Source organism: Porites lutea, chromosome 5 (assembly GCF_958299795.1).
Source record: "Porites lutea chromosome 5, jaPorLute2.1, whole genome shotgun sequence".
In the NCBI taxonomy this organism is placed as follows: Eukaryota; Metazoa; Cnidaria; class Anthozoa; order Scleractinia; family Poritidae; genus Porites; species Porites lutea.
Window position 1 is genome coordinate 37,204,101 of NC_133205.1, and position 26,424 is coordinate 37,230,524.

At 40.9% G+C, this 26,424-nt stretch overlaps 1 protein-coding gene across 1 annotated transcript; it reads left to right on the top strand.

Moving 5' to 3' along the window:
• The first annotated feature begins 492 nt into the window (after nucleotides 1–492).
• On the top strand, nucleotides 493–24,440 carry LOC140937070 (uncharacterized). The gene is made up of 12 exons (XM_073386601.1): nucleotides 493–928; nucleotides 1,190–1,618; nucleotides 2,600–2,746; nucleotides 4,013–4,045; nucleotides 4,971–5,068; nucleotides 5,286–5,407; nucleotides 7,305–7,614; nucleotides 12,306–13,329; nucleotides 15,508–18,596; nucleotides 19,795–20,184; nucleotides 20,703–20,906; nucleotides 21,357–24,440. Exons 1-12 carry the CDS (start codon nucleotides 814–816, stop codon nucleotides 24,066–24,068), a joined length of 8,673 nt encoding a protein of 2,890 aa, XP_073242702.1. The 5' UTR covers nucleotides 493–813; the 3' UTR covers nucleotides 24,069–24,440.
• Nucleotides 24,441–26,424: the final 1,984 nt, after the last annotated feature.

Here is a 26,424-nt window from a genome sequence, read left to right on the forward strand (position 1 = left end):
CGAAACATCATATAGGCCTATAATAAATCAGCCCTTTGCCGCCTTTGCCGTACGTAGTGCCAGCCCTGCATTCAGTGTTGTTTTAGCAATATACTGTTACGCTTTTTGACTGCAATCATAATTGGCACACCTAATATTTATTTGGCAAATGCAAAAAATGTATGATACAATACAGTTGTAGCTTTGTTTTATTTTGAATTTGAGGGCAATTTCCAATTTCCCGGGGGCTTATATTTGGAGGGGGTACTGATACAACGGAGGAGTTTTGCGTTATGTGTTTGGGGGGCTTATATTTGGAGGGGTTTATACATGGCGGGGCTTATTTTCAGAATTTACGGGGAACATGACCTTAGATTCAGACGTGCGCAAGGCCGCGCAAGGTTTCAGTAATCGTAACATATCGGGACTATCCGGGAAAGTTCGCCGGAAGTCGGGACATGTCGTAGCATCTTACGTCATTGCGGACACAATTCTTCGTACGAGCAGCGCATAAAAATTTAATTTGCTGCTGTCTTTGACGTTGTCGCTTTTTCCACCATCTTGGCTTTGAGAATTCCATCCAAACCATCCTAAGCAATCGCGCAAGTACAAGAAGTTTCACAAATTTTAAGTTAAAGGACAATACCTCGAGGAAAATATTATCCGAATTTTTACCGGTGTTCAAAATAAGTTTGCAGGAGTAGCGCTGTCAAACGTCACGAAGCTTGTCGCCTGTCCGCCATATTGAGTTTGCACGAAAAAAATTGACGTCGAAGGAATTTTGCAAGTTGGGGTTTTTTCACCGCTTGTCGTCTTCATGAGTACCTATCCAGAATGTCCGACAGGTTTGGGCTTAAAGTAAAGGAAAATGCGGGGAAGACGAAGTATTCTTCACTCAACTTAAACCAAACATACAAAGGAACTAAAGTCGAAACCAAGACATCCTCAGGTTTGATTTTCTATTGTATTTTTTTACTTCCAAGATCTGATTTTAAAAAGGTTTGATGTGTTGTACTATACAGAACACCGCTTTTTCTTTAAGCAATTTTTAAGGCAACTTCTGATCTCGTTTGTGATGCTATCCATGAGTCTTTCAAAGCGGCTTCCGGTTTGGCGGTTTCTTCGTTGTCTTCATATGTTTTTAGTAACGATTTACTTGCTTGCATAAAAATTTCGTTGAAGCTAAAGTGGACCCGTTTCTTTCTCCAAGGGGCTGCTCGCCATGGGCTTCAGAGCCTCGGAAAAGTCGGTGCAAGTCGTCGAATTCCACCTCCTGCGAATCTCCCGTCTTTGAAGAGCGAAAACTCCGGCAACGATCCTACAGTTTCTTTAGTTCCTAGCGGTGGAGGAGGATGGGGCAGCACAAAGGAGAAACCAAAGGAGACTCCACCAGTGGTAACTTCACAAGCAGCTCCTCCGAGTTCCACATTATCGCAAGCAAATGCGCCAACTTCTCAGCAGCCGCTATTGCAGCCGCAGCGGTCTATACCGCCGCCATCGCATCCACAACCTGTTCAACAACCTCAACCACAATCACAAACCTCGGGGCAAACGCAAGCACAACCGGTCAAACAGCATCAGCAAGAAGCTCAGGCGAAAACATGGGGCAATATATCGTCAAACGGGGCTGGTGGTCCAGGTACGAATATACTCGCAAAATGTTAAGTTGTTCGTATCTTTCTGTTTGATGTTGATGGTCTAATTTGCCAAGATGACATACGTGATGCTTTGCATCGTAAATTATACATAGGAAGTAATTTTCTTATTCTGTTCTTCTTTATATTGCTGCTTTGGTAAACTCTGAAGTTTGTTCATTCGTTTGAAATAAAAAGTCTCGCAGGATTTCGTGTAATGCAGTTAATTGAAATTTGTGTACTTGTATAAAACGTATTTACATTTGTCATGACAAAGAAGCGAATTATGCATGTGGTACAAAAATTAATTATTATCATTTCTAACTTGATGGACTTGAGTATACATATAGGTTGGATGACATTTTAAGAGAAGAATATTCGTGTCCAATCTGGACAAAAGCAGTGCTTTCCCCTAAAAAACGGCTGTGCAATTCTAGTATTTCTCAAACATTTTTACATTTTGGTAATTCTTCCAAGTTTTTTGGAGCTTAAGCACAGCATCATTATTGTTTGTTTGGGTTTTCATAGTGAATTACAGCATACAGGCTCAAGCATTATTTTCCACTCTTAATATGACTCTGTCAACTCTGCTGACCAGCATGTGCAACACTGAACGTGCCACTCTTTAATACCAGGGTTGTGCCCTAGCGGCACCTGTTGGCCTTTGGCACATTACTTTTGCTCTCCAGGGAGGTTAGGAAGTCTTGCACACTGGGCACCCTGCATTTCACAATTTTAGAGCACTGAGCATCCTTAATTTTTTTTTAGAGCACAGCCTTTCTCACTGTTTTAGTACCACACTGAAAATATATTGGCATTTGCAGTAAAACAATCAACTTCCAAAATGATTTGATGTTCTAAAGACAGGTGTAAGTTGCTTGTTACATTTCTCCGTTATGTTTTGTCCTGCCGCTGCCGTGCATGTGCTGACAATGACTAATACTAATGTGTTCATTCATGTATTACTTTCACATTTGTTTTTGCAGAGAAAACCTACTCTCACCAGGAGATGCCTTATTTCAATCGCGAATTCCCAGTGTTGGGTGGTGGAAACTCGGGAGAAAGGCCTCCACCTCACATGGAAGAAAAAGACCATTCACAGTATGGTCCAAGACCTATGATGCGCAACATGCGTAAGCATTTTCTCCATTTGTTGTAACTAATTTTTGCTAAAAATCAGGAGTTATTCCCCTTCTCTTTTCAAATAGCAATGTGAAATACATTTCATGTCTCCTTTAATAAGGCGATTTTGACAATGGTATCATTTTACTGCTACTACTAGAAGCCTTCAGGATTTTGCTTCTAGGGCATTTGGTGCGTAAAACCTCCTTGGGATTACCAAACTTAAATTTGAAAGAAAGAACATATTGAATTCTAGTCTTAGTAGTAAAAGACATCATCATGCACAAATTCTCCAGACCGATCTCCGTATAGCCTGACAAAACATTTGCGATGCCACCACTGGTTTCCCCATGAAATGAAGCACCACCCAGATCTGGGTAGTGAACGTCATCAGTCTGGAAATTCTGTGCTCGTTTCTCAGACGTCAAAAGAACTGTGGAGAGAATTTATTTACAGACCAAAGCATTTTTCCTTTGTGAAAGGTTTGAACCCAGGAGTCATTTCAAAAGTAGGTTGAGTTTGATTGTCTGGGTGAACATAGTCCTGAATAGGACTGTTGTTGTTGACAGTGACTAACGTTTGCAACAACCTGTGCGGTAGTCATCTTCAGAGTCAAATGAGTTGTATCACGTCAGTTGATGGTATTATACTCTGGTTATTCACCTTATTGGTCAATTACGACGCAATGTTATTGGTCGTCTGCCAGTTAAGCCGTGATGTTATTGGCTATGAAGACTCGTAATGTAATTGGTGCATTTATTATCTATTCAAACAGTTGTCTATTGTTAGTCAAATTGTCAGTTGTCCAGTCATTCTCTTGTAGTTAGTTTTGCTTGATCTTGTCAATAAGTTGTTTGTGCAGTGCTGGTAGCTGTTGACTACGATTCAGTGGCGTTTGTTCTAAGTTAGTAAACCAGCTTTCTAAAGTGAGTCATTGATACTAGTCCTTTGGTCATCGCTTCATTAATTCTCACAACCTTTTCTCTTGAATGTGTATTGATGTTGTCAGAAGAATATTAATGTTAGTCGGTATTGGGATTTAAAAGGTGAAGAGCAGCTATCCATTCTACAAACAAAATGGATCAGTGCTGTTAAAAAAAGTATTTCTGAATTCTGAAATGTGACGAGGTTTTCAAAACGTATGCATTTAGTTGATGCATAAAGTGTCATGCAGAAATTACTGGGCTGGAAATTCTGACTAGATTGGCATAATAATTCCTAGTTGCGTATCTTACAGTGGTGTCAACTCCAGTTAATGCATTTAATATTATTTTCAGACGAGCCACCATGGATGGAACGCAGTGGTCCAGGTATTTAGTGCAAATCTTTTACACTCTCCTCTCCCTGTTTTAACCTGCCCAAAACAATATATGCCAGTGGTCATGCATTGAACTTTGTGAATATATATAAGCCTTGTTTACAAACACCTGATGATGAGTATGGTTCTTTTCCTGCTGATTAACCATCATCGCATTCATAAAATTCTATTTTCAATGCATGTTTTATTCCTTACTAAAAAGTTATGATAGTCGTTTAGTTTCCCTGACATGATTTGACTTTTTATAGGCATGTGCAAATATCAGAAAAATGCTGTTGGTAGTATCTTCTGTGGGAACACACAGGAGTTACTGACTCAAAGGCGGAGATGTATGCCTTTTCATTAACACCATCTTCTTTCACCACTTTCTTTTTCCTGGGAAAAAAATGAAAAACTATGGCTAGGGCGCAGGCTTGAGATGGAAAGCTCCTTTTGTTTTTGTGGTGGCCTAACAAAGTGTATTGTATATATTGTATATTTCCTGCTTTGGCTCTGACAAGATTTGGCATTTTAAGGCAGTGTTGGTCTTTGATTATTTGCTTTAAATTCGTTTCAAGACAATTCATAGAGTCATGATTTTTTTTAAATCCTATGCATCAAGGACTTTTAAAGGGATTAAACTGCAAGATACATGTACGTGTACATATTAGTGATGAAATTTATATTACCCACTAGCTTGGTTAGGCTTGGTTAATTCTCATTGTTTATGTTATACAGTACCGTTGACAGTCCATTGTGAGTCTCAATTCTTGACTTGATTCTCGATTACTGTGCGAACCAAGAATCGAGAATTGGGTCGAGGATCGAGTCTTGCAGAACACAAACTGTACACTGTAAAACTGTACTGTATGTAATTGGTGTAAAGAATCAGGTATGTTATCACATATATTTACAATCCTTATTATGTATCCCTTTAGAGTATGGTCCTGGCAGAGAAAGATCAGATGTGTACAATGGAGGACCAGGCCCAGGCTATGTAGCAGGACCACAGTACAGAAGGCCTCCTGAATATCAGGTTAGAAGTTCTCTTAACAGTACGAACTAGCCTTTCAATAAAAGAAGCAAAGACAATGTAGTCTACAATGTCACACTTCTAAGCAGCTATCTCCTTTGAGAATTGAGTCTTGATTCTTGCCTTGATTGATTTCTCAAACCTCAGTCTACTCATATAGGTTAGGCTTTGTTTGATGACCTAATGTGTAGTTCATTATTATGGTTTGGTTTGTTTTTAGCATGGTCAACATGGAAAGAACTATCCTCCTGGATACCCTCATCACCATGGAAGTGGACCACATGGTTATGGACCAGGTGCAGGAAGACATCCCCATGGGTATCCTCCAGATTTCTACTCTAGGTATGTGTATGGAGTAAAAAACACATTTCAACAGTATTTAGTTGGACTTCACAAAGAAAAAACTTGGGGGTTTTTGTTACTAAGGAATTAGGCTTTTCAAATTCATTAGTGTTTTAAAATGCTATTGTGTTGAGTATTTCATTTGCTCTGAGTAAATAGTGAGCTTAAGCAATCATGTCAACAACGACAACAACGGCGTCCAAAAAAAATTGGTTTTGTGAGCAAACAATAGTGCTGCTCTTGCATCATGCTTTTTAGTACATTTCTTTGATGTCTACTGCACGACTACGATTACAATGTGAAACCTTCTAATGTGACATTTTATTTTGGATGTGAGCATATAACAACAAATTTTCCTTTCTCGTTTTTAACCTGGATAAGGTCCTTAAGAATTCAACTGGAGAAAAAATCTCGTACATTTGACAAATTTAGTGGGTCCAAATAGATGCGACAAAGTTTGAAAGAATGCAAATTTATTTTTTAGCAGTGTTTCCACTGCCGTTGTTGTTGTTGTTGCTTAAGCTCGCTATGGTGAGTGAACATACATGTAACCAGAGGGTGTTGTCTCTTTGTCCAATTTGTTCCTTGATCAAGAGACAAGATCATTATACTGGAGCTCTTGCACACATGCAACGGAGCACCATGGGTAAGAAAATGTGGTTATCTATGCTTCCAAGAAATTTTGGTTCTGCGAAAATTGTCTGTATGTATGACTGTATGTACATACGTCCACACCTTTTAAGTAAGCCAGTGTGAAATGTTGCATTTCGAGCACCTGCAAATTTCAGCTGTAAATCGCATGGCCACCCAGACCTTTTAGAGAGAAAATTAAACAACAATAAAGTTGAGTCTTTCTTTCAGCTAAATTTTTTGTCAATGTCTACATTGACGAGGATAACAGAGAATGAGCTAGAGCTAGAGATAAAAAACAAAGGAGATCAATTTCGTTCAGAAGAAAAACATGAAAATTTTATTATAATAATAATAATAAAGGTCTTTATTAAACACTCTAAACAACAGACGTGTTTAGTTACAATGATATTGATACAGATAACTAATTAACTAACTTGGTAACTAACTAACTAACTAACTAACTAGAGATCAAAGGTCTATTTACAAAAGGTCTCTTGAAATGCTCAGTTCTGACAGGCTGGAAAATATGGTTATGAGGCCTCTTGCGTAACGTAACCATAGTTCGCTCTTGTGGCAGAAGGTCATCCAAAGCTGTTGTTGAATTGCCGTCGGTGATCTTGTCCCATAACTTCTTATCTTTCAGGGCAATAATATTTTCAATTTAGAAAAGAAAAAAAAGGCATTATCTTATAGTTGCAGTGAGTAAATGAGAAATGCTAGCAGCTACCAAGGTGAAAATGAGTGGCAGTGAAAAACAAAGTGAACAGGAACACATATGATATTTCCTCCACAAAACATGTAACTAGAAAGTTTCGGGAAGTTTCACATTCTAGTCGTGCAAAGAAATGTACAAAAAAGTGTGCTGTATGTGCAAAGTTGTTTTTTAGCCAGTTAGACTTGTTGATTTTTTTTGCCGTTTTTGTTGCCGTCACCATTTAGCATTACACGATTTTATATGGTTTTTGAGTTAACTGTAAATGCAAATAAGAGCATCTTGGCTTGAATCTGTGGTCTCCAAACTTAAAAAAAGGAAATCAAGAGTAGAGTCTCAAGAATGTAGATTTGTGTGATGGTCAACTTACTTTTGAGCATTACTGTAGGCAGCAGTTTGAGGTTTGAAACAGATTATCTCTAGAACACTGGTAGCCACAAATATTGCACATTTTGTAACCACTACCACTAGGACCACAGAAACTGGAAAAGGAAATTCTCTTTGTCTAGGTAAATTTTGTGTTGTGTAATATAACCGTTGTAATTATTATAGGGGACCAGTACACAGACCAGGAGCTGCTCCAGGACCAATGCATAGGACATTAGACAAAGGAAGAGGTGAGGGATATGGTAGGCCTGCTATTCTGAAACCGGAAGATATACAAGCAATGGATGATAATGACGAAGAAGAGGAAGGTGGATGGGCTGGTGCTCAAGATGAAGTGGATTATGCTGCCAAGCTTGATTTTGAGGACTTTGATGAGGATGAAAAACCATCTGCAGGAAACTCAAGGGAGAAATCTAATAGAGATACAAGTGTTGGTGAGCCAGAATCAGGATGGCAAAGTAATGAAGGCAAAACTGTAAGTAGTTTCTGTCATGTGTAGAATGTTCTAGCCTTTGTGGTTATATAAGGGACGGAACATTAGAAAAGTTATGGGGAGGGTGAGGAATTTTTGAGCTGCAGGAATTTTTTTTGTTGTTGTCAAATTCCTTGTATGAATTTTTTTTAGGCCGTAGCATGAATATTTTTTAGGGTTAATTGGCGTGCATGAATTTTTTTTCATTTAATTTTGCCTTGCGCAAATATTTTTTTTGTACTTCGCCTGCCCCCCCATAAGTTTTCTAATGGTCCATCCCTAATATAACCCACCAATAGTGCTTTTTCTTCATGGCCAGTAGTTTAGAAGTGAGATGATTTTAACCTTTGGTGTAAAAGAGTCAATCCTTTAACTGAATTAAAGAAAGTGACAGTCACAGTGATACATTCAAGTCTTAAACAGAAAAAATATAATATTTCTTTAATTATTCATTTTTTAAGAATTATTATAAAGTAGTTGCTCAGATTTAAACTAAATTGGTTGAGGTGTAGCTTTTGTGATTGTAGCTACAAAAAGGAACAGTCAATTTGCCGAGGATTATTGTTTGAGATTCTCACTTCTAAACATCAGTTCTGAGGAGTGTCAAAAATAGATATTTTTTTCTTAAACAAAAGAAACTTTAAAAAGAATGTATGGTGGTAAAAAGATTTGGAACCTGATGCAAAGTGGTGGTCTTTTGTGCAGTAAGGATGTGCTGAAGCAGTTACAGTGCAGGTCAGAACTAAGCGAACCAAAATATATGTGTAATACGTGTCAGGAAATACAAGTCCATTGTGTTAGGCCAGATGCATCTATGCGTCTGAGCTGACAAACATATGCATCTGCTCTGAAATGCATCAGTGCTTAAGACTTGTTAGTATGTATGAGCTATCCCTATGTTTAGAAGTGTAATGCGTCCAGTCGGTAGAAAGCCGACAAGAATCAAACTGGCAGATCAGCACATGCCAAAAATTTGCATGTAATAAACCACACTAATGAACTGTAAAACTGTCATTTGGCATTGAGACACATTTCTGAAGTAATCAAACAAAGAACTCTCAAAAGTGTTTAAAAACCTGATGCACGTAAATTTTGATTACAGTGGAGATGAGATTTGCATTTGATTTTAACTACTCATACCTCTCATACAGTAAATTGAGAGTGGTCAAGGAATTCCCTCAAAAACAAACATTCACATCTTTACAAGACCTATGCAAATTCATGGACAAAAGTAACACCGAACCCAACTTCATAACAAAGTGTTCTTCCTGATAAGCTGCTGTAAATGATTGATGTGAAAAGATGCATGGCCAATGCATGAAGTCAAAATGAGCAAACCGTTGTTTGCTGTTCGCATCCATGGAGCTTTTACAAGGTATCAAGTCTTAAAGAATGAAATGGAAATCTTTTTTGTAAGTCCTTCATGTTAACACAAATTGCCACCTCACTGGCACAGTACATGGTCAGAAATTCCTCAAAGATTTCAAAAACATTCAAGAGATATTCCTTCACTTCCAGAATGAATTAAAAAAGCAGCTAAACAGTCTAAACCTGAAACATTGCACACAATTATAAAAATTTATGTTTGTTTAAGGAGAAAAACTGAGAATATTTTTGTTTTCATTGCACCATTTCTTTGTGTGATCAGTTTGAGTTGCTGGTTTCAGGTAGACCTGGGTGAAACTCGATCCTTGTTGAGAACTTCGTTAACCATTATGTGACTGAAAGTTCATTTACTAAAGTTGACTCGTCAAGTCTGCATGTTTTACATTATACAAACAGTGCTTGATATGTAGTTCTTATTCTTCCCCTAAGTGTGGTGATGAGAATACAAGAATAAGCTTCTGGAAGAATACTTTATTTCTTCGTTTTTTTTTTTGCCTCCGTTTCGATAAGATCATTCCAAAACATTTACTTCAGCATTTCCTCGAGCGTATTCTGGTGCAAATGTTGCTATTTTTCAGCGGACTTGAGGTAACATTTTGGATCAATTTAAGTTTTTAAGAGTACAATCGAGAGTTACCTTAAATGTGAATGTATTAAAGCCTGTTGCAAAGTCAGTTGGAATTACGGCCTAATTATGAGTGTGGCGAGTCAAGTCTGTGAACTATTGATTCTCTCATACATGCAAATTTATTTCATTTTGTCGCTGTTAAAGTAAAGGCTGATTTTCAGCTCTTTTAAGAACCGCTTGTATTCTTCAGGTGTATGAACCTAGAATTGCAAAACCAAACGATTTTGCTAATGAAACTCCGCACGTCGCCAAATCTATCTTGATTAATCACAGGTAAAGTCCCTCGAGGAAAGTTCCTTAGAATGAGCGACTATTGAGCTTCTTCAAACCTGAGAATTTGTCTTGTTTTTTACAACAATGTGTCCCAAAGGAAAGCTGTCACAGTGAATAACAAAAGAAAAATCTTTTCTTTCCTGAAGAGTCTGAACGAACGCAGATGCTCGTCAGTTCTGGCCTGTACCCTTGTTTAAGCTGACATGTCCATTGCATCAATTTTGTGTCTGCGTTGTTTGCTAAGTTCTGGCCTGCACTGTAGCATCAAAGTCCTTAATAGACAATTAAACTAGCAAAGCAAAGAAGCACAATTGTATGACACATTTGTTAGTCAACATTTGCTTGGGCATTTTAATGAAGTATGCATGGCCTTGTCAGCAGTTAAACTGGTTTACACAGGGCTTGAAGTAATGGCTGGTCAACAGACTGTGTCCGGTCAAAAGTAGGCTCTGTCCAGTTTGTTTGGTTGTTTATGCATGCACTTCTAAATTTTTAAAAATTTCTTTCAACATGGTTGGACATTTCTGGTGAAGATATGGCCAGACTGAGAAATGTTACGAAATATTGTTTTAGTTTTTATATCTAGTTTAAAACTAGAAATTTGTGCCTTGCAAAACCTCGCAAATCTCCAGGTTAAGCCCTGACGGTGGAGCTTTTGCTGGTCCCTTTAAAGCTTGCTCATGATAAATGATTCTTAATGGGGATTTCTTAGTTTCCGAGAGGTGCAGTTTATTCCTATTTGGTCATCAGCACAAATCTAGAAGTGTGTAGTGTAAATTATTCTTATAGTCGGCACACCTTTTACAAAGAAGGGTGATGAAATGTTGCAGTTTGTAATGACTTCAAACTGGATCAAACATTGCGAAGAAGTGGATAATATAACTGAAGCGACAGTTGCATGCACAAATACAATATTATGAAGGCTTTTTCGATTTAGCCCAATATTGCTGTTGCCCCACTGTACCATGCTCCACTTTTCCTATATTTCACACAATGCTTCATGTATTATGTGGCTGAATCCGCAAGTGGACAAGATGGAGCGAATCCTGTCTTCTGATCAGGTATCCACCAATCTCGAGCTTATGCTTGATCAGTAATGCATGTGTCATGCTTGCCTTGGGTGGGTGTGGGGGATTTTATTGAGATGTGAAGTGATAAATGTTTGCCCAGCGAAAATCAGGTTGTCTGAGTGATAATAGGCTGATTTAGCAACAGAACAGGGATGTCATTTGACGATAGGAAAGTGTGCGGAAAGGACTAAACGCGACTTCCAGTGCGCAATTTCCGGCTTTGCCATTGGTCAAGCCATTTGTTTGATTTGGGCACGCCGTCGTCAACTGACCTTCCCATTCTGTTGCTAAATCAGCCTAATAGGTTTGACTGGACTACTTGACTTTACCAATAATTAGTAAAACTGCCAAGTTTAAGAGTTATTTGTTGAACACTTACAAAGATGTAGCTCCTCAAAGTCACAAAATTTCAGAGACGTTTGTATGGTGGGTAGCCTGCAAATGCAGCCGTTTCTCCTTGCTCCTTGCCGCTTGGGATGTTTGGCCAAGAGAGATGACTGTGCCTCAGTAACAGAAATTCCATACTGATGATGTAAATCAATGGTTACATTATTTATCCGGTAGTCATGGGGTTCCAAATGCAAATTTGTTCCATTTTATGTTCCTCCTGGTCGATTTTGGTGGAGTTTTGCGTTTTCTGTCACTGAGGTGCAGACATCTCTCCTGGCGAAACATACCAAGGGTCAAGGAGAGAGGAGAGGCGGCTGTTTCCGCAGGCTATAGAGAGGAGGTCATAAACTTGCCTCCCGCCACACTAACATCAGTCAATTTTCGCAATTTTGAGGAGTTACATATTTGCTCGCTTAAGATGTATCACTTTCAAACTTGGCAATTTTACTAATTTTAAGATTAATTTTTAGATTTTTCCTAACTGGTCCATGTCAAAAGTAGAAAAAACCGTGGACAAGTATATGTTGTGGTTCAATTTAATCCTTGAATTAAATGTTATTTTCCTTTGTTTTTGGGTATGGTAATGTATGGTAATGAGCTTGAAACAAAGGAAAATAAATTTTAATCCAAGGATAAAATTGAACCACAACATATATTAATTTCTAATGTGTGAAAACTTTCTGCAGACTAGATCTATCCATACAGTGGGTACATGTAAAATATAACTCATTCTCCATTTGATGACAGTTTCTAATGCTCACCCACCAGCTGAATGTTGTGTTCTGTCCAGTTTCTAATGCTTTCAACTTAAAAGTAACTGAGGTCTGTGAGAAAACTAATCACATTACTTACTGAGACACCAGACACCCCTTTGCAGAATAACACAGTCTGTGAATTCAAATTTGTTACAGAGAAACATAGGTGTAACACATTCTGATTTCTCCCAGGGAAACGAAACTGCACCACCTCCAACTAGACAAGCATGGGTTGAATCTCAGGGACATCCCCATGGCTATTCAGATGGTAGGCAAGTACCTGCAGGCCCTGGAATGAGACAATTTGACATTCGGGGTTCCCCACCTGCTCCAGGGTGGCCTATGCCATACCCTCAGCATCTGGCAGCGCAGCAAAGAGAAGGAGGTCCAGTACAACCTTCCCATCAGATTGGTCCTGATCAAGCAAAGTCAGGTCCCATGGAAGGAGAAGCAGCAGTCAACGAATGGCAGAAACGAAGAGTGCAGCAACCAGAAGAAATGCGTGTTGCAGTAGAGAGGGCCCGGATAAAGCGGGACGAAGACGCGTTGAGAAGGCAAGGTAAGCCAGTCCCCATGGAAGGAGAACCAGTGGTCAATGAATGGCAGAAACGAAGGGTGAAGCAACAAGAGGAAATGCGGGCTGCAGTAGAGAGGGCTAGAAAAAGGCGAGAAGAAGATGAGTTGAAAAGGCAAGCTGAGCAAAAAGCTGCCTCAACAGCAAAGCTGAAAGAGTTAGAGCTGAAGAGAATTAGAAGAGAGAGTGCTAAAGAAGGAGAGGATGCTTGGGGAGATGAACTGGACTCCATTGAAAAGGAGTCTAGTAAACCTGCAAATGAACATTGGGAAACAGAAACATCTGGCAGGGAACATGAACCCCATAGCACAGCAGTAAACCAGCAGGATGGTTCTTTGATAAGAAATGAGGTTTTTGAACATGCTAACAGGCAGCGTAATGACAGCGATTCAAGTGATGCCTCCCGATCAAGTGCATCAAGAGGTGCTTCAAGGACACATCATCATCCAAGAGACATCCCCCCTCGCTTTCAGCAGCAGCAACAACTGCGTCAGCAACAGCAGCAACAATTTCAGCCACATTATCAGCAGCAGCAACCTCCGCAACAGTATCAGTACCATCAGCAGTTAGCTCGATCGCCGCAAATGAGAGAGCTTCCAGAAGGACCACTCACAGTTAGTCATCATCCTGTGGTTGAGACAGGTGGGTTTGAAAGCATTGATCGTCTCTTTTTTAATAATGGAAAATAGAGTGTAATAACTGCTAAACAATATTATTGTCAGAAACATGATCACTATAAACTGTCACTTGTGTATGACTCTGCAACATTGAAGATACCTTGCACTGAGACCTTGCTGCAGTGTAGGGGACAACTGGGCCCAGGTTCTTTCATTGATGGTTAAGGTTTAAATTTAAGGAAAATTTGTTCATCTGAGGATTTTGTAACTATAGCTTGTAGATTTATGCTGAGCCTTCAACTAGACCCAACTTATGCTAACCCAAAATGTTATTCCAGACAATCCCAGTGAAGGGGAACAAATTGTGGAATGGTGGAGTTAGGTTACAGTTATTGGCCGTCCAGCAACTAGACTTTGGTGATCAGTTTCTCTAGATATTGGTAATTCCCTGGTTTTGCACTGCCCGTCTCTTACTGTGTACAACAAGATGGCTACTGTGAAAAAAGAGCTCCTCAGTAAAATCATTAAAAAGGGGGTTAATCAGTGAAAAAGGTTATTGTGAATGGCATCCTAGTTCCATCTTTCACTGTTGCCTTAATGCGTGCGGCGAGATAATCGTCTCCAATTGTGCTCCCCTCGGCTCTCTTTTGCCTATTGGTGTTGTACATGTCTTTTGTAAAGATAGTAATAGGGTTTGATCAGAAACTCATAAGGGGTTGAAACGTGTAACTCTCATATGTTTGCTTTGTCCAATGCTCGTGATTATTCATTTTCGAAAGTACCATATTTGGAACGAGAAGAAGAGATAACTGACCAATCAAACTTCGTAAACAACGTGACATAATTTTCCTTCAGGTTCCCGCGCCCGCTTAAAAAAATGGCCGACAAACGGGGGAAAAACTCCCGAAAGCCGAGAAAGCTTTTAAAGGTTGAAACCAGGAATATTACCGAAACACTGAGCAGGATATTATTGCCTTACCACCCGGGCCAAACGTAACATTATGAAACCCATTGACGGCCTCGCAACTTCTTGAAGTTGTCACTTCAAAAAACTATGCCTCGTTGACCCTCTGCACAGTAAACTTATACTGCAAATAGGCTTTTAAAATTTTTATGTTAAAAGTCTAGATTAAACAGTGAAAAATGTTTTCGAATAAAATTCATTAGCTGTGTATCGAAAGTGTCCAAACCTGAACCTGACATCTTCGCAAAAAGTGATGCTTGTAATGAATGTGAGAAGCATTTGAAAAGCTTAAATTAAACTTAGATGTTGTAGTCACGATCGTGTTTTGAGCTAATTTTATGACTGAACAAACTCAAAACAATAGACAGAGAAGCCGTTTCTTGAAAATTTTTATTCAAAGTCCAAAAACTTAATCCTTTAAAGCAATTCGGAAAACACTATCTGGATCGTGGATCCGTTCACGCAAGTGGCATCGGCTAAGCACGTGGCAAAATTCAACACAAAATCCATCTCAAATCAGGGCACATTTTGTAATTTTTTCTTTAGCGCCGAAGAGAAAAATTTATAAAACGTCTATGAAACATTTAAAAATACATAAATTCCCTTTTAAAAACGTAATTGTCTTGGCCATAGAGTGCAAAATGTACCTGAAAATTCAGCAAAAACTTCGCTGACTTGGTTGCATTTCAAAATAGACCATGGGCTCCGCCGTGAAGAAAACAAGGTTGAATTCCTCGAAGGACGATTTCTTGATGAAAAGCTTCCCTTTCTCCACAAAAAGAAAGCTGAGCATTCTTTTGAACTTTCTCTTTCCATTTTTTGTCTTTTAACGGTGTATTTTTAACCTTGAAATGCAGAACTCTTGTCTTAAAACATCTGCATGGTGATCGCGCAGCAGCCATTTTGTTGAAAATGGATATCCGTCACTAAGATTTCCAAATATGGTCAAAATGAATATTCACAAGCATTGAACGCGAGTTACACGTTTCAACCCCTTATGGGTTTCTGGTTTGATACAAATGTTAATCAGTAAATTCATTAGCCAGTGCAAGTGCTGCCTGAAATTGTGTCAACTTACCCTTTCAATACGTTGTAAGTAGACAGTGTCCTTAGAAATGAGTAGGTGTGGCTTCTTGATATTAAAGAAAAAGAGGTTCCATTTTATTGTGTCCAAAGTGGATTTCAGTATACCGAATTGTAGTACAAGACTCTTAAAATAACTATTACTTCTGGTTTTAGGTCCTTTGTCACCTTCACAACCTGTAAGAAGAATAATGAAGCGTTCTGATAGCAGTAGTACTGCTGGAGATGATATTGCTAGTGTGAAATCCCTTGAAAGTGGTGGTGGAGAGCCAACCAGAGAAAGTGAGCGAAGATCACCTGCTGCACCACCACCTGATAAAGTTGACAAGGCTGACGTAGTCGGTAGATCAGCAAAAGAGGATGAAGATAGAAGATCAGACTCTAGCAGAACAGAAAAGAAGCAAGTAGACAACCAAGAGGTGCCAGTGTTTGATGAGGCTGGAAGTGAAGAATCAGGTGATTTAGGGCAAAGAAAACAGCAGGAACCTGATAAGCCGGTGGAGAGTGTTAAAGAAAAGGGGCCTGAGAAAACAAATGGTAAAGGTAGTATTGATGGTGCAGTAAAATCTGTTCCTGAAAAATCAAGAACTTTACCTGACAAGGCAGATCAGACCAGAGAAAGACGTGAAGAAAGGCGCAGTTCGAAACGGGATGTAAGATCTCAAGATGAAAGACGGAGTGAAAATTCAAAAGACCTCGGAAAGCGAAAACGAGAAGACAGTGAAGATTTTGGACGGGTTCATGAAAGAAGAGGAAGATTTACTGGTCGAGATGATTTTAAACGTGAGCGGTTCTCAGAACCTCAAGGTCGTGGTAGAGTTAGCTTTCCAGTGCGGGGGCGTGGGCGTGGATTAGGGAGTAATGTAACAAGCCATCGTGGTCGTGGAAGAGGAGAAAGAGGTGGCAGAGAAAGTAGAGACTCCAGAGAATACAAGCCATACAGATCTCACGAGCCAAAGGCATCACCAGCTTTCAAGAGTGATAAAGGTGAGCAAAAATTAAAGGATGAAGGCAAGGAAAATGTTCCAGTAAAAACGAACTTTAGTAAACCTGAAAGTGAAACCACTGTCAAAGTTTCACAGGATGTTGCCTTGGTGAAACAGGAAACAACCCAGGAAACTAGTCCCTCAATATCTGGAAAAGATGTGGTTCTACCGCAAAAGGATGAAAAGACTTCTGAGGAAAAGAAAAGTGATGCTGTGACTGAAGATAAGAAAACTGCTGAAGGTAATCTTCCTATCAAAGATGGTGATAAGTCTAAGGGGACTGATGATTCAAAAAAGAAATCAGAAAACAACAAAGAAGCTATTGATTTCAAACCAAGGGGGCGTGGTGGTTTTGGAAGGCCTCCTCAGCATTCACAAGATTTTAGAAGCACAGGCGTTGAGGACAAGCGTCCAGGAGGGAAGAAGTTCACAGATAAAAGGCGAAGTAATAATGAGAAAGGCAGGGATCGTTATGACGATTATGAAGAGAAACGGCCTACTCGGAGTTATAGTAGGGATCAGACTAGCCAAAAGACCACAACACGGGACAACAAAAACTGGGAGAAAAATCGAGAAAAGGATCAAAAGTCCTATTCCCAATATAATGAGGGAGAAAGCAGAAGTAGGCGTCAAGCTCAGGAAGACCGTATGAAGAGAACTAGTGAAAGGGACGATGACCAACAATATTCAAGATCAAGAACAGGGGAGAGAAATCAGCGAGGTGGCTTCCGCTCTTCATATTCTACTCGTGGACGTTTTGCTAAGCAGCCTTTACGCACAGGCATGCGAGGTGGAAGGTCGAATCAGCCAGTAGGAAGTGGACGCTTTGGGAATAATTATAGACGTTCCAAGTCAACTGATGAAGATCTCTCTGATGACGATTATGACAGTGATTCAAGCAGCTATACAACTGCTACTTCTGCGTCTGAAGAAAGAAGAGATGAGAAACCAACTGAAATAGGTGAAGAGTCAGATGTGAAGAGGTCAAAAGATAACAGTTATGATAAATCAAGGGGTAGTTCACGATCTACAAGATCACCCATTCGTGGAAAGGTGTCCTCACGTTCTGGTGGAAGAGGTTCTGGTGGTTTTGGAAGAAGCAGAAGAGAAGTGGAACGCCCGCCTCGCTTTCAGAAACAACAGGAAAGGGAGAGAGCTAGAGGTGTTCCTCATGCTGATAGAGAAAGTGGTCCAGGGAGAGGAAGAGGTAGAGGGCGAGGAAGAAGAGACCAGCTTCAAAAAGATTCAGCTGCAGGCCCAGGAATGCCTGTTACAGAAGACTGGGATGAAGAAATAAAAGATAAAGAAACAGCGTCCTCCAAAGGTGATAAGCCAGGTCTGCGAAAGGAGACAAGTTCAAGGAGAGGTTTTTCAGGCCAACGATCTTCCTCTGATAGGAGTCGCAATGAAAAGACCAGAGAATCAGGTGGTGCACGTAACACATCTTCTAGGCGAGAGCCTTTTTTAGCGGAAAGGCAGCAGGCAAAAGCTGAAGGTTCCAAGTCTGTGGGTGGTGAGCCTCGGGTGCCTTTGCCTGCTGCTAGAAATGGTGTGAGCAAGGATGGAAACCGCAGATCAGAGATGCAAGGCCACTCTCATGGAACTGGACTGGACAACATTAACACTGCAGTAAGTGAAAATAGAGCTTTGCGAAAGCAAGAAACTCCTTTGAGAACAACTGACATTAAGCAGTTTGACTTGCACAATATTGCTGGTGTGATCTGCATCGACGATATGACAGATGATGACTCTGATATTTCATCAACCCTTAGTGGTTTTGTGGAAGTTACTTCTCGTCGAACTCAAAAAGAGAACAAAGACAGACAGCGTGAAGAGGAAGAGAAAAGAAAAAAGGCTGATGAACAAAACAGGCCACGCAACAATCAGGCAGGTCATAAAAAGAACCAGTCGTCAAAACCACCCAGATTCAGTAAGCAGCATGCACCTCAAGCTAATACACACAGCAAGTCACCTGGAGTAATCGGAAAGGCAGCAAGTGCCATTGTGTCCGAGGCAGTTACAGGTCTTCCAAATGCTACAACAAACAGTAATCCATCCAGTGCAAATTCTACAAAACGTAACAGTCCAGTAACAGTTGAAAGACCAGTATCACCTCCCCCTCCTCCTGTTTTCAATGCTTGGGATAAACCACTGATTGTTACTCCTGCAAAGCCACCAAGTGCAATCATTCCAGCAACCTCTTCAGTTCCTGATCCTCTGGCAGTGGGAAGTGGCAAACCTTCACGTCCTGTGCAATCGGTGAGTATAGTATGGTGAATGAATAACCTTTACCTTGGAACCCCACTGTCAAATTTGTTAAACAGGCGTTTAACTGTTAGTGTTGAATTTATCTGAGGTTAGGATTAGGTTATGTGTTACTAAAGGGAAGAAAACAAAAAAACTGTTATGTAACTTGACGCATAGGCTTAACAGAAAAAGCTCTTGGTATTTTTCTGCCTTGAACGTCTTTTTTCTCCCTCCTGTTAGTCCGTAACCTATTAAAATTTTGTATGATTATCAAACAAGATACAGTATTTAAAGTGCTGGTGCATTGAATTTAAAAATTGGCTGAAGTCACTGAAAAGGTTTATTGCAACCTTGAGTTGATGTGTTTGAGTAGTCCTTATTTGTATTCTCGTATGGCCTAGGATGAGTGCTTGTTTTGGCGTGGAAGCAAGGCTTATGTGGGGGGTCTCATCTAGAAGAGAAAACAAGGACAGCATTAGAGAGCTTTAGATTCTGAGACGAGGACGAGTACAAGGACGAGTACGAGGACGAGATTTTTTCCAAATACTGAGTAGTGCGCGCGCGTGAACCAAGTCATTTTGGCGGGAAAACGTGGTAGCCGTCGTCATTCTCCTACGAGTTTTATCGAGAATGTCGTGGTGGCGAAAACAAGTTATCAAATGTCAGGAATTTTATCATATAGCGATCGGGAGAGGTTTTACTTCCTTCAGCGGAATTAAGCGAACGCACTTTTGTGGTGAAAAAAAGTACAGTGATGCTTTCCGGGGTGTCTATTTTAAAGAATAGGCGAGGAAACTTGCAATTAAATGTCGTCCTCGTCCACGAATCTAAAGCTCTCTATTTTTGTTCAAAGGTTCCGGAAGGCTCAAAACTTACTGACAGGTGTGTTGGTCATCACTGAGAAAAATAATCAGCCTAACCTGAAATTGACTAAAACAGTGGTTTGTGAAATAGTTTTAGAATGCAAGGATGGCCTTAATATCCTCAAAACTTGGTAATATCCCGAAATTTTGAAACTTTTTGAAGTATACCACTTTCATTTGACTGGATAATTATACATGTTGAAAGCCTATGATAAAGTAAAAACACCCGCCTCACAGTCAACAGTTATAAATATTTAGGCGGGGGATTTAAGCCAATCAGATGGAGAAATATTTTGAGTGAAATATAAACATAACTAATGGTTTACAATTAATATTGCATATAATAGGGAACAGTTATCTCCTCTACCGCATCATTAATTGAGGACATCAGCGTAGACGAGGACTACATTGCTATGACAAAGGAGATTGCTCTGCTGGCTCCTCCAGAAGAACCTGAAGAAGTTGAAGCACCTAATGAGCCTGTCGCCAAACCTAAAGCAAAAGTTGAAGCTCTTGACAAAACGTCTCAAAAGGTTGTGAAGAGTATTGATGAGTCAGATAAAAGGTCCCAGCCCAAACCCCAGCGAGAGAAAACCCCAAAGTATGACAGGACTGGAAAGCGAAGGGTTTCAGGAAACACTGATGTAACTAAGAAGGAACAGTCTGGTGAAGCAAAGGGCAGAAAGAGCAGCCGGGACAGCCAGACTTCTCAAAAACTACAGAATAAATCAGCTCGGGTAAGAAGTATTGTTACTTAGTGTGAATGATCTTTCTTTTCTTGTTGGAAACACACGTTCATTGTCGACTTAATCAAGAATACAAGCTCGTGGAGACTATGTTAATTGCTGCAATGAAAGCATAAGCATTACAACAAGGAAACACTTGTGCTTACACTTGTATCTGTGTTCTGCGTGTAAACTGGTGGGTTTCAAGCATTAAAATAAACAAGGAGAGCAGCAAAAACACCTCACTTACCACAAAACCCATCTATCCCCTCCAACTCTCTCTATTCTCTAAATTTTATCCTTTTGTGCCTACGGTATATATATGATCATCCTTGTGGTTATGTTTGTGCTTATGCTTGCATGAGCCTTTGTTGTGGATGAGTATTTTAAACGTAGCGTGGTATTCATAGAGGCCCTGATGTCTTAAGACTCCATTTAATTGCATTTTACTTCAAGGATGCTCGTCACAGCAAGAATCTAATTCAATTAGTTCTCCAGAATCCCTCTAAAAAATGTCCCACATTTAACAGGATAAAATCACGAAGGGAAAGACAGTGACGTCGGCTAACAGCCAGCAGAAGTCAGTGTCGCCTGAAGATCAGACTGTAGATGGTGTGGACGCTAAAGAGCTGCAAGAGTGCGAGGAGTATGATGCTTCCACTGTTGAGGACATTTCAGCAACTGCTTCTGATGAGGGAAGTGAGGAAAAAGAGGATGATCTGAAAGAAGGAGAGGTAAAAAAAGATAAATTACGGACTTAAAGTACTGGAACTCGGTCAATACTGTAGTAAAGTTATACGTAGTTGCTTCCTTCTTTGTTTTGTGTCTGGACTGAAGCTCGGTTGTTTGAATATACATGAAAGGGTATTGACTATGGTCAAGGAGCAAGGGTGGCACAGTTGGTTACTGTACGGCCTTCGGTGCGCGAGGTCTCGAGCTCGATCCTGGTGACATGACATCAATGTTTCAACTTCTCTCCTTTCTATGTAGCTTTGACTAGCTTTAAAAACCCTTAAAACGGAGCATTGATGTAGAGAGGGATCAAAATGAACACACTGTCGACCTCGCGTTTATCAGTTATCGACGTAAAATATGGTTGCTTTACCTTTACCTTTTACCTTTAACTCTTAAGAATAGTTGAACAACACATTCAAAATTGTTTCATTCGTTTTTCTTTTCTATAGGATCAAGAGGCTAAAGATGACTCCGAGAGTGAATCAAGCAGGAAGGATTCTGAGCCAGACTTGATCGTGGACACTCCTGAGAGAAATAATGATGCTGACAACCTTTTCAGTTCAAGCTCTCTTGCAGTGAACATCAATGAGAGACCAACCACTAACAGACCAGTCCGGGAGCCATCTCCAGTGTCACCAGCTATCTATGAAGAAATGTCAAAGAAGGTGGAAGCGTCGAGAAAGCTGTGGGAGAGTGGGTTAGGCATTGGGCGAACAAGTAATCCAGTTGCTGCTTGGGAGGAGACGCTGCGTACACCAGCAAGTGTGGGGTCATCAATTGTGGGCATGCCAGTTGTGGAGGCAAATGAATTACGGCTAAGTGATGATCAAGTCACTGTTTCGAAGTCGGAAGAACTGGAAGTGAATTCGAGCAAGGTGGACTCTAAACCCTCTGACGGTATAAGCTTTACAAAGAAATCGGCATCTGGTGAACAGCAGAATGTCTGCAAGGTGAAGCCCCAACAACAGCAACAGCCTTCAGTGAAACCTCAGCCGTCCACTTCACTGGTTTCACAAACTGCAGAAGAAAACATCCCTTCCGAACTGAACGCAGTCCCCTTGGGACAGCCTTTGCTGACACAGGACCAGTTGCTCACACAACAAGCAATAACACCCCGTTATGCATTTCCTTTTGTCAGTCAGTACATGGATTTACAGCAAAGACAGCCCTTCTTACAGCAACAGCAGCTTCAGCAGCTTCAACAAGCAAGTCAGCATGTAACCCCCACTTATCCTCTCAATCACGTGCAGCAGGTCAATCAGGCGCGTTCCTCTTCTTCACCACTTTCCCAAACACCTCCGGATATATACCAGTCTTCGTTCTTGGCTGGTGGGGTCTACTCTGCTGGCAATTTTCAAGGGACACAACCTTTTGTGTCCATTGCTCTGTTGCCCTCCACTACAACTCAGTCGTTTGTGACCTCTTCAACAAGAACCCAAACTACTTCTTTAATGGGTTTGCAGGCTCAGCAACCAAAGACTGTATCTGGATCGGTCTTTGCACAAAACGTGAACCCTCAGGGAGGACAAATGTACATGCCATTCGATCCCAAAACGTTAGGTGGAGGAACTCCATTGTTCAACTTGGCCCAGCACCCACAGACTGCTCACAGACAGCTTCTGGGAGCTCAGTCTGGTATTGTGGGAGATAATATTCCTCGACAAGCCGGTTTTTCTACGGCCCAACCAACTCATCAGTCTTTCCAGGGAGCATACCCTTTTCAGCCGAAGCAAAGTGCATTTGATGTCTCACAAGATCTGCAAGTGAAAAAACCATCTGATCAGTCAGAATTCACCCGACAGTCTGAACTAGTAAAACATGTCAATGCCAAACCTTTTGAGCCTCCAAAGAGATCAGCACCAGGTTCAATACCAGGAAACAACCCTGCAATTGCACCGTTGGTTTCATCAACATTTACCCGAAATCCAAACATGATGACTATTCGTCCCAGCCCACAAGATGTAGGAGGAACGTCGCAGAGTCCACCAGTGTCAACATCCCTCATTTCTGGCAGACCTGTGTCCATGTCGCCAGTTGATCCAGGTGTCCCTTTTCCTGGTGCAGTAGGAAGTTTCCCAAAGCACACTGCAGTGGGTCAGTTTCAGGTGCAACAGCAACCTCAGGGAGTTCAACCTCAACAGTTTACCCCATTTCAGCAGCAGCCAGTGGGTATTCAGCATGCTCTTCAGATAAGAGCCCCAGGGCAGCAGCAACAACAAGCTGTGAATCCACTTCAAGGTGCTGCAGCGACCATCTTGCCAAATCCAGCTGTTATGGCTGCTATGCCAAGGCAGCTTATTCGTACACCAGGCCTTGGTCCAATAGGTGTGAGTGGGGCACAGCCAACTGCACCCAATGCACAGAGGTTCCCCGCACCAATCCAGCGTCCTATGACAACATCATTAATGCATGGAGTACCTCACATGCAGGCTCCACGTCCACAAACAGTAACACCTCAGATGGTGCCTTCAAAGCAACAGGTCATGCAAAATAGACCGCAGATGCAACAGCCACCAGTGTCACATCAGAATCCAATGACATCTGCCTTTAAGCTGGAACAGCATCAAAAAATGTTGGAGCAGACCAAAATGTTCTTTGCCCAACAAGGGCAAAATCAACAGCAGCAACCGCAACGCGTGCCAACTCAGAACATTTCAACTGATCAGCAACCGAAAGTTGCACCCACATCACAAGGAGAACGACCACTCTTAAAAGGTCAAGTACAAAAAGAAGCAAACAAACTACAGGAGAAGAAAGAAGACACAATCCCAAGAAACCGAAAACCCAATTCCGAAGCAAGCAAGACGTCAAAGACAACGAAGGTAGACTCAAAGCCAGAAGAAAGCAGCAAAAATAGAAGCAACACAAAACAGGATGGTAAAGGTGCCGCTTCTAAAAGCAGCAGCAGCAGTAGCAGCAGCATTGGCCGTGTTCAGCCCCTACCCATGTCACAAAGAGGAAAGCCAAACAGGGGCCGAGGCCCTCCAAGAATGCCTGTTACGCCTGTAAACAAACCTAAGCTCTCTGGACGACTAGAGAAAGACCCCAAAGATGGAACAGCTCCAGAGCAGTCCAGTGGACCCCCAAGCTCCAAGGCTACCGATCAGGCAAAAGCCGCCGATGTACAACAAGTGCCGCCCCTAAGTGTCAACAAGGCATGAATTTAACTTCTTTATATAAGAGACCGAAGTTTCGGTGATTTCATTTTCAGCCCAGAGAAAAGGTTGTTTTCGTGGTTGTTACCACACACACAAAACTATATCGTACGCGTGATTTTCAACTCGTTTGTTTCTAACTGTAGTATTTTGAGAGGTTTTTCTTTCGGGAGAAGCTCGCATAAGCATTTTTGTTCCTCTCATTGCCGCAACACTGTAAATTAGTTCATGGAATGTTTGTACAGAGGTTTGCGATGAGTTAATTTATTGCTGATGTTAAGCTTTCTTGATGTAAAATGGTGAGTCATTTCACCAAAGAGAATTTCAACATTTTTTGTGCTAATCATACGAACGAATTAAATAGATTTAAAAATGCTATGTGATGTTTATTTTGATGTAAACTAGTTTCGGTGGTGTAATGTTTTCGTGTTGGTCCTGAGTGCTAGCTCAAAAGGAGGCAGTTGGCCAACGTATTACCTTTTACCTTTTCAATAGACAATCTCAAAGCCAGTGCGGTGTTTCGAAATACGGGACGAGTTACACCCAGCAGGTTGCTGTGGTAATTTTTGTCACCTTTTTTATCGTTTTGTATAGCTTAACAACTAATTCCAATACGTAAAATTCAACCAGTGGTCTATTATCAATGCCGCGTTCTGATTGGTTGAGCTAGGCTATATATTATAGCCCAGTGGTAGCGAAAAGCGCCGGCTTTTCGGCGTTAAAAAAGGATTAAAGTCTAGCTTTAACTAGCGAAAGTTTTGTCTCGATATTTTTGACCAACTAGTTGGATTTTACCAAAACAATTATTCCTCTCGCCCTCATGGCCTCTTGAGTCAATAGAGACCTTTAGCATCAGGCAAACCGTAGTTTGCAGTTACGCGTTTGCAGTTTTGCGTTTCCGAGATTTCAAATTCTAGCAAGGCGTTCAGTTCAGTTCAGTTCATTTTTATTAATAGCGAAAATATAATACAATACAAGAAAACATATAGGAATTGTAAGGTTGCAAGGGAGCCCAGAAGAAATCAGACGGCTTATGAAGCCTGGGCTGCCAAGTCTCAAAGAAATAAGCAAAATAAAATGACACTCGCGGAGTGATACGTTAAAAATTGGAACTTAACAGAGACTGAGTTAAGTTATGAATTCAGTAACAAGACAAAAAATTTAGCTCTGGATTGGAACAGAATACTTTCTTTTGTTAGTACGGCAGAAAGGAATATAAAATCGATTTGAGCTACGCGTTCATAGTTTAGGGCCGCTGTTTTGTTTTCATTAAGTTGAAGTGCATCACTTTATTCGCGGAAAAATCAGCAATAATTCATTGATTCGAGATCAAAAATCCAACAAACACACTGCAAACGGGTATAAAAAGCTAGTTCACACCTGTAAACTCGAGGCTGTACAATTTTTTGTGGCAAAAAACTCTGCCGTAAATCAATTACCGCTGGAAGCCGTTCCTGGGGTTCAAACGTGAACTGCAAACTGCAAACGTGACCGCAAGGCCGTGGTCACGTGACAGGTGAGTAACAGACTTCTTACCTAGAGGCTCTGTAGGCAGTTTTGAAAGTTCTTTCACCATACTCATTTTCTCGGAATCATTTTGTCATCCTCGGAGATTTACCCCACCCCAAACCGCCGTTGGGTCTTTCTCGAGAAGTTTAACAAGCCCGCGATAGCGAGCCGTGACTGTAAGGATAAAACAAAATTCTAAAAAGAGGGATGTTTAATTCTCATTTAGTCGACCCCCACCCCCTGCCCACCCACCCCGCCTCCGCCGGAGCGGTTGTAATTAATGAGAGGGTTGGCCCGGGGGGGACCCTTTTTCATCCCATATCGCAGAGGTCAATGGTTTAAATCTCGAATCGCGTACAACGCTGAGTTTTTTTGTTTAAGTCTTCATCCCACCAGTTTTATCCATGATTTTCATATACTGTAAACTGCTGATTTTAAGCCCTTGGCAGATACATGATCATGGTGAGGGGTTTAAAGGAAGCTTATAAACGGAGTAGACTACGAGCAGTCTCTCTTTTTTCTGTAATCCATCGGGCAAAACGCGAAACATGCAAATGGCCACGCGCGTGACCGATGGCGTGCATTGCTCTCAGTAAATCTGGAGAAAAAGAGAGACTGCTCGCAGTCTAAAACGGAGGGGCTTATGTTCGAGGGGGCTTATTACAGGGAAAGAAAAAGCGCTTCGAAGTAAGCTATAAAAGTTCTGATCAAAAATATAATTTCTGACGATTGAGAGACATGGGAACGAATTAGTCAGAATTCTGACGGCTTGTCTGACGGCACGGTATTTAGGCTCGCTGGTGTTCCTGGGATAGTATCGGGCTATTTATAGTTTTGGCGCGACACTTGTGCC

Excerpts from the sequence above, each read along its gene's own strand:
- LOC140937070 (XM_073386601.1), top strand. The coding sequence starts at position 814 with ATGTCCGACAGGTTTGGGCTTAAAGTAAAGGAAAATGCGGGGAAGACG. Across the intron at positions 1,619-2,599 it reads AAACGGGGCTGGTGGTCCAG|AGAAAACCTACTCTCACCAG; the intron begins GTACGAATATAC and ends TTGTTTTTGCAG. Across the intron at positions 5,408-7,304 it reads CCTCCAGATTTCTACTCTAG|GGGACCAGTACACAGACCAG; the intron begins GTATGTGTATGG and ends TAATTATTATAG.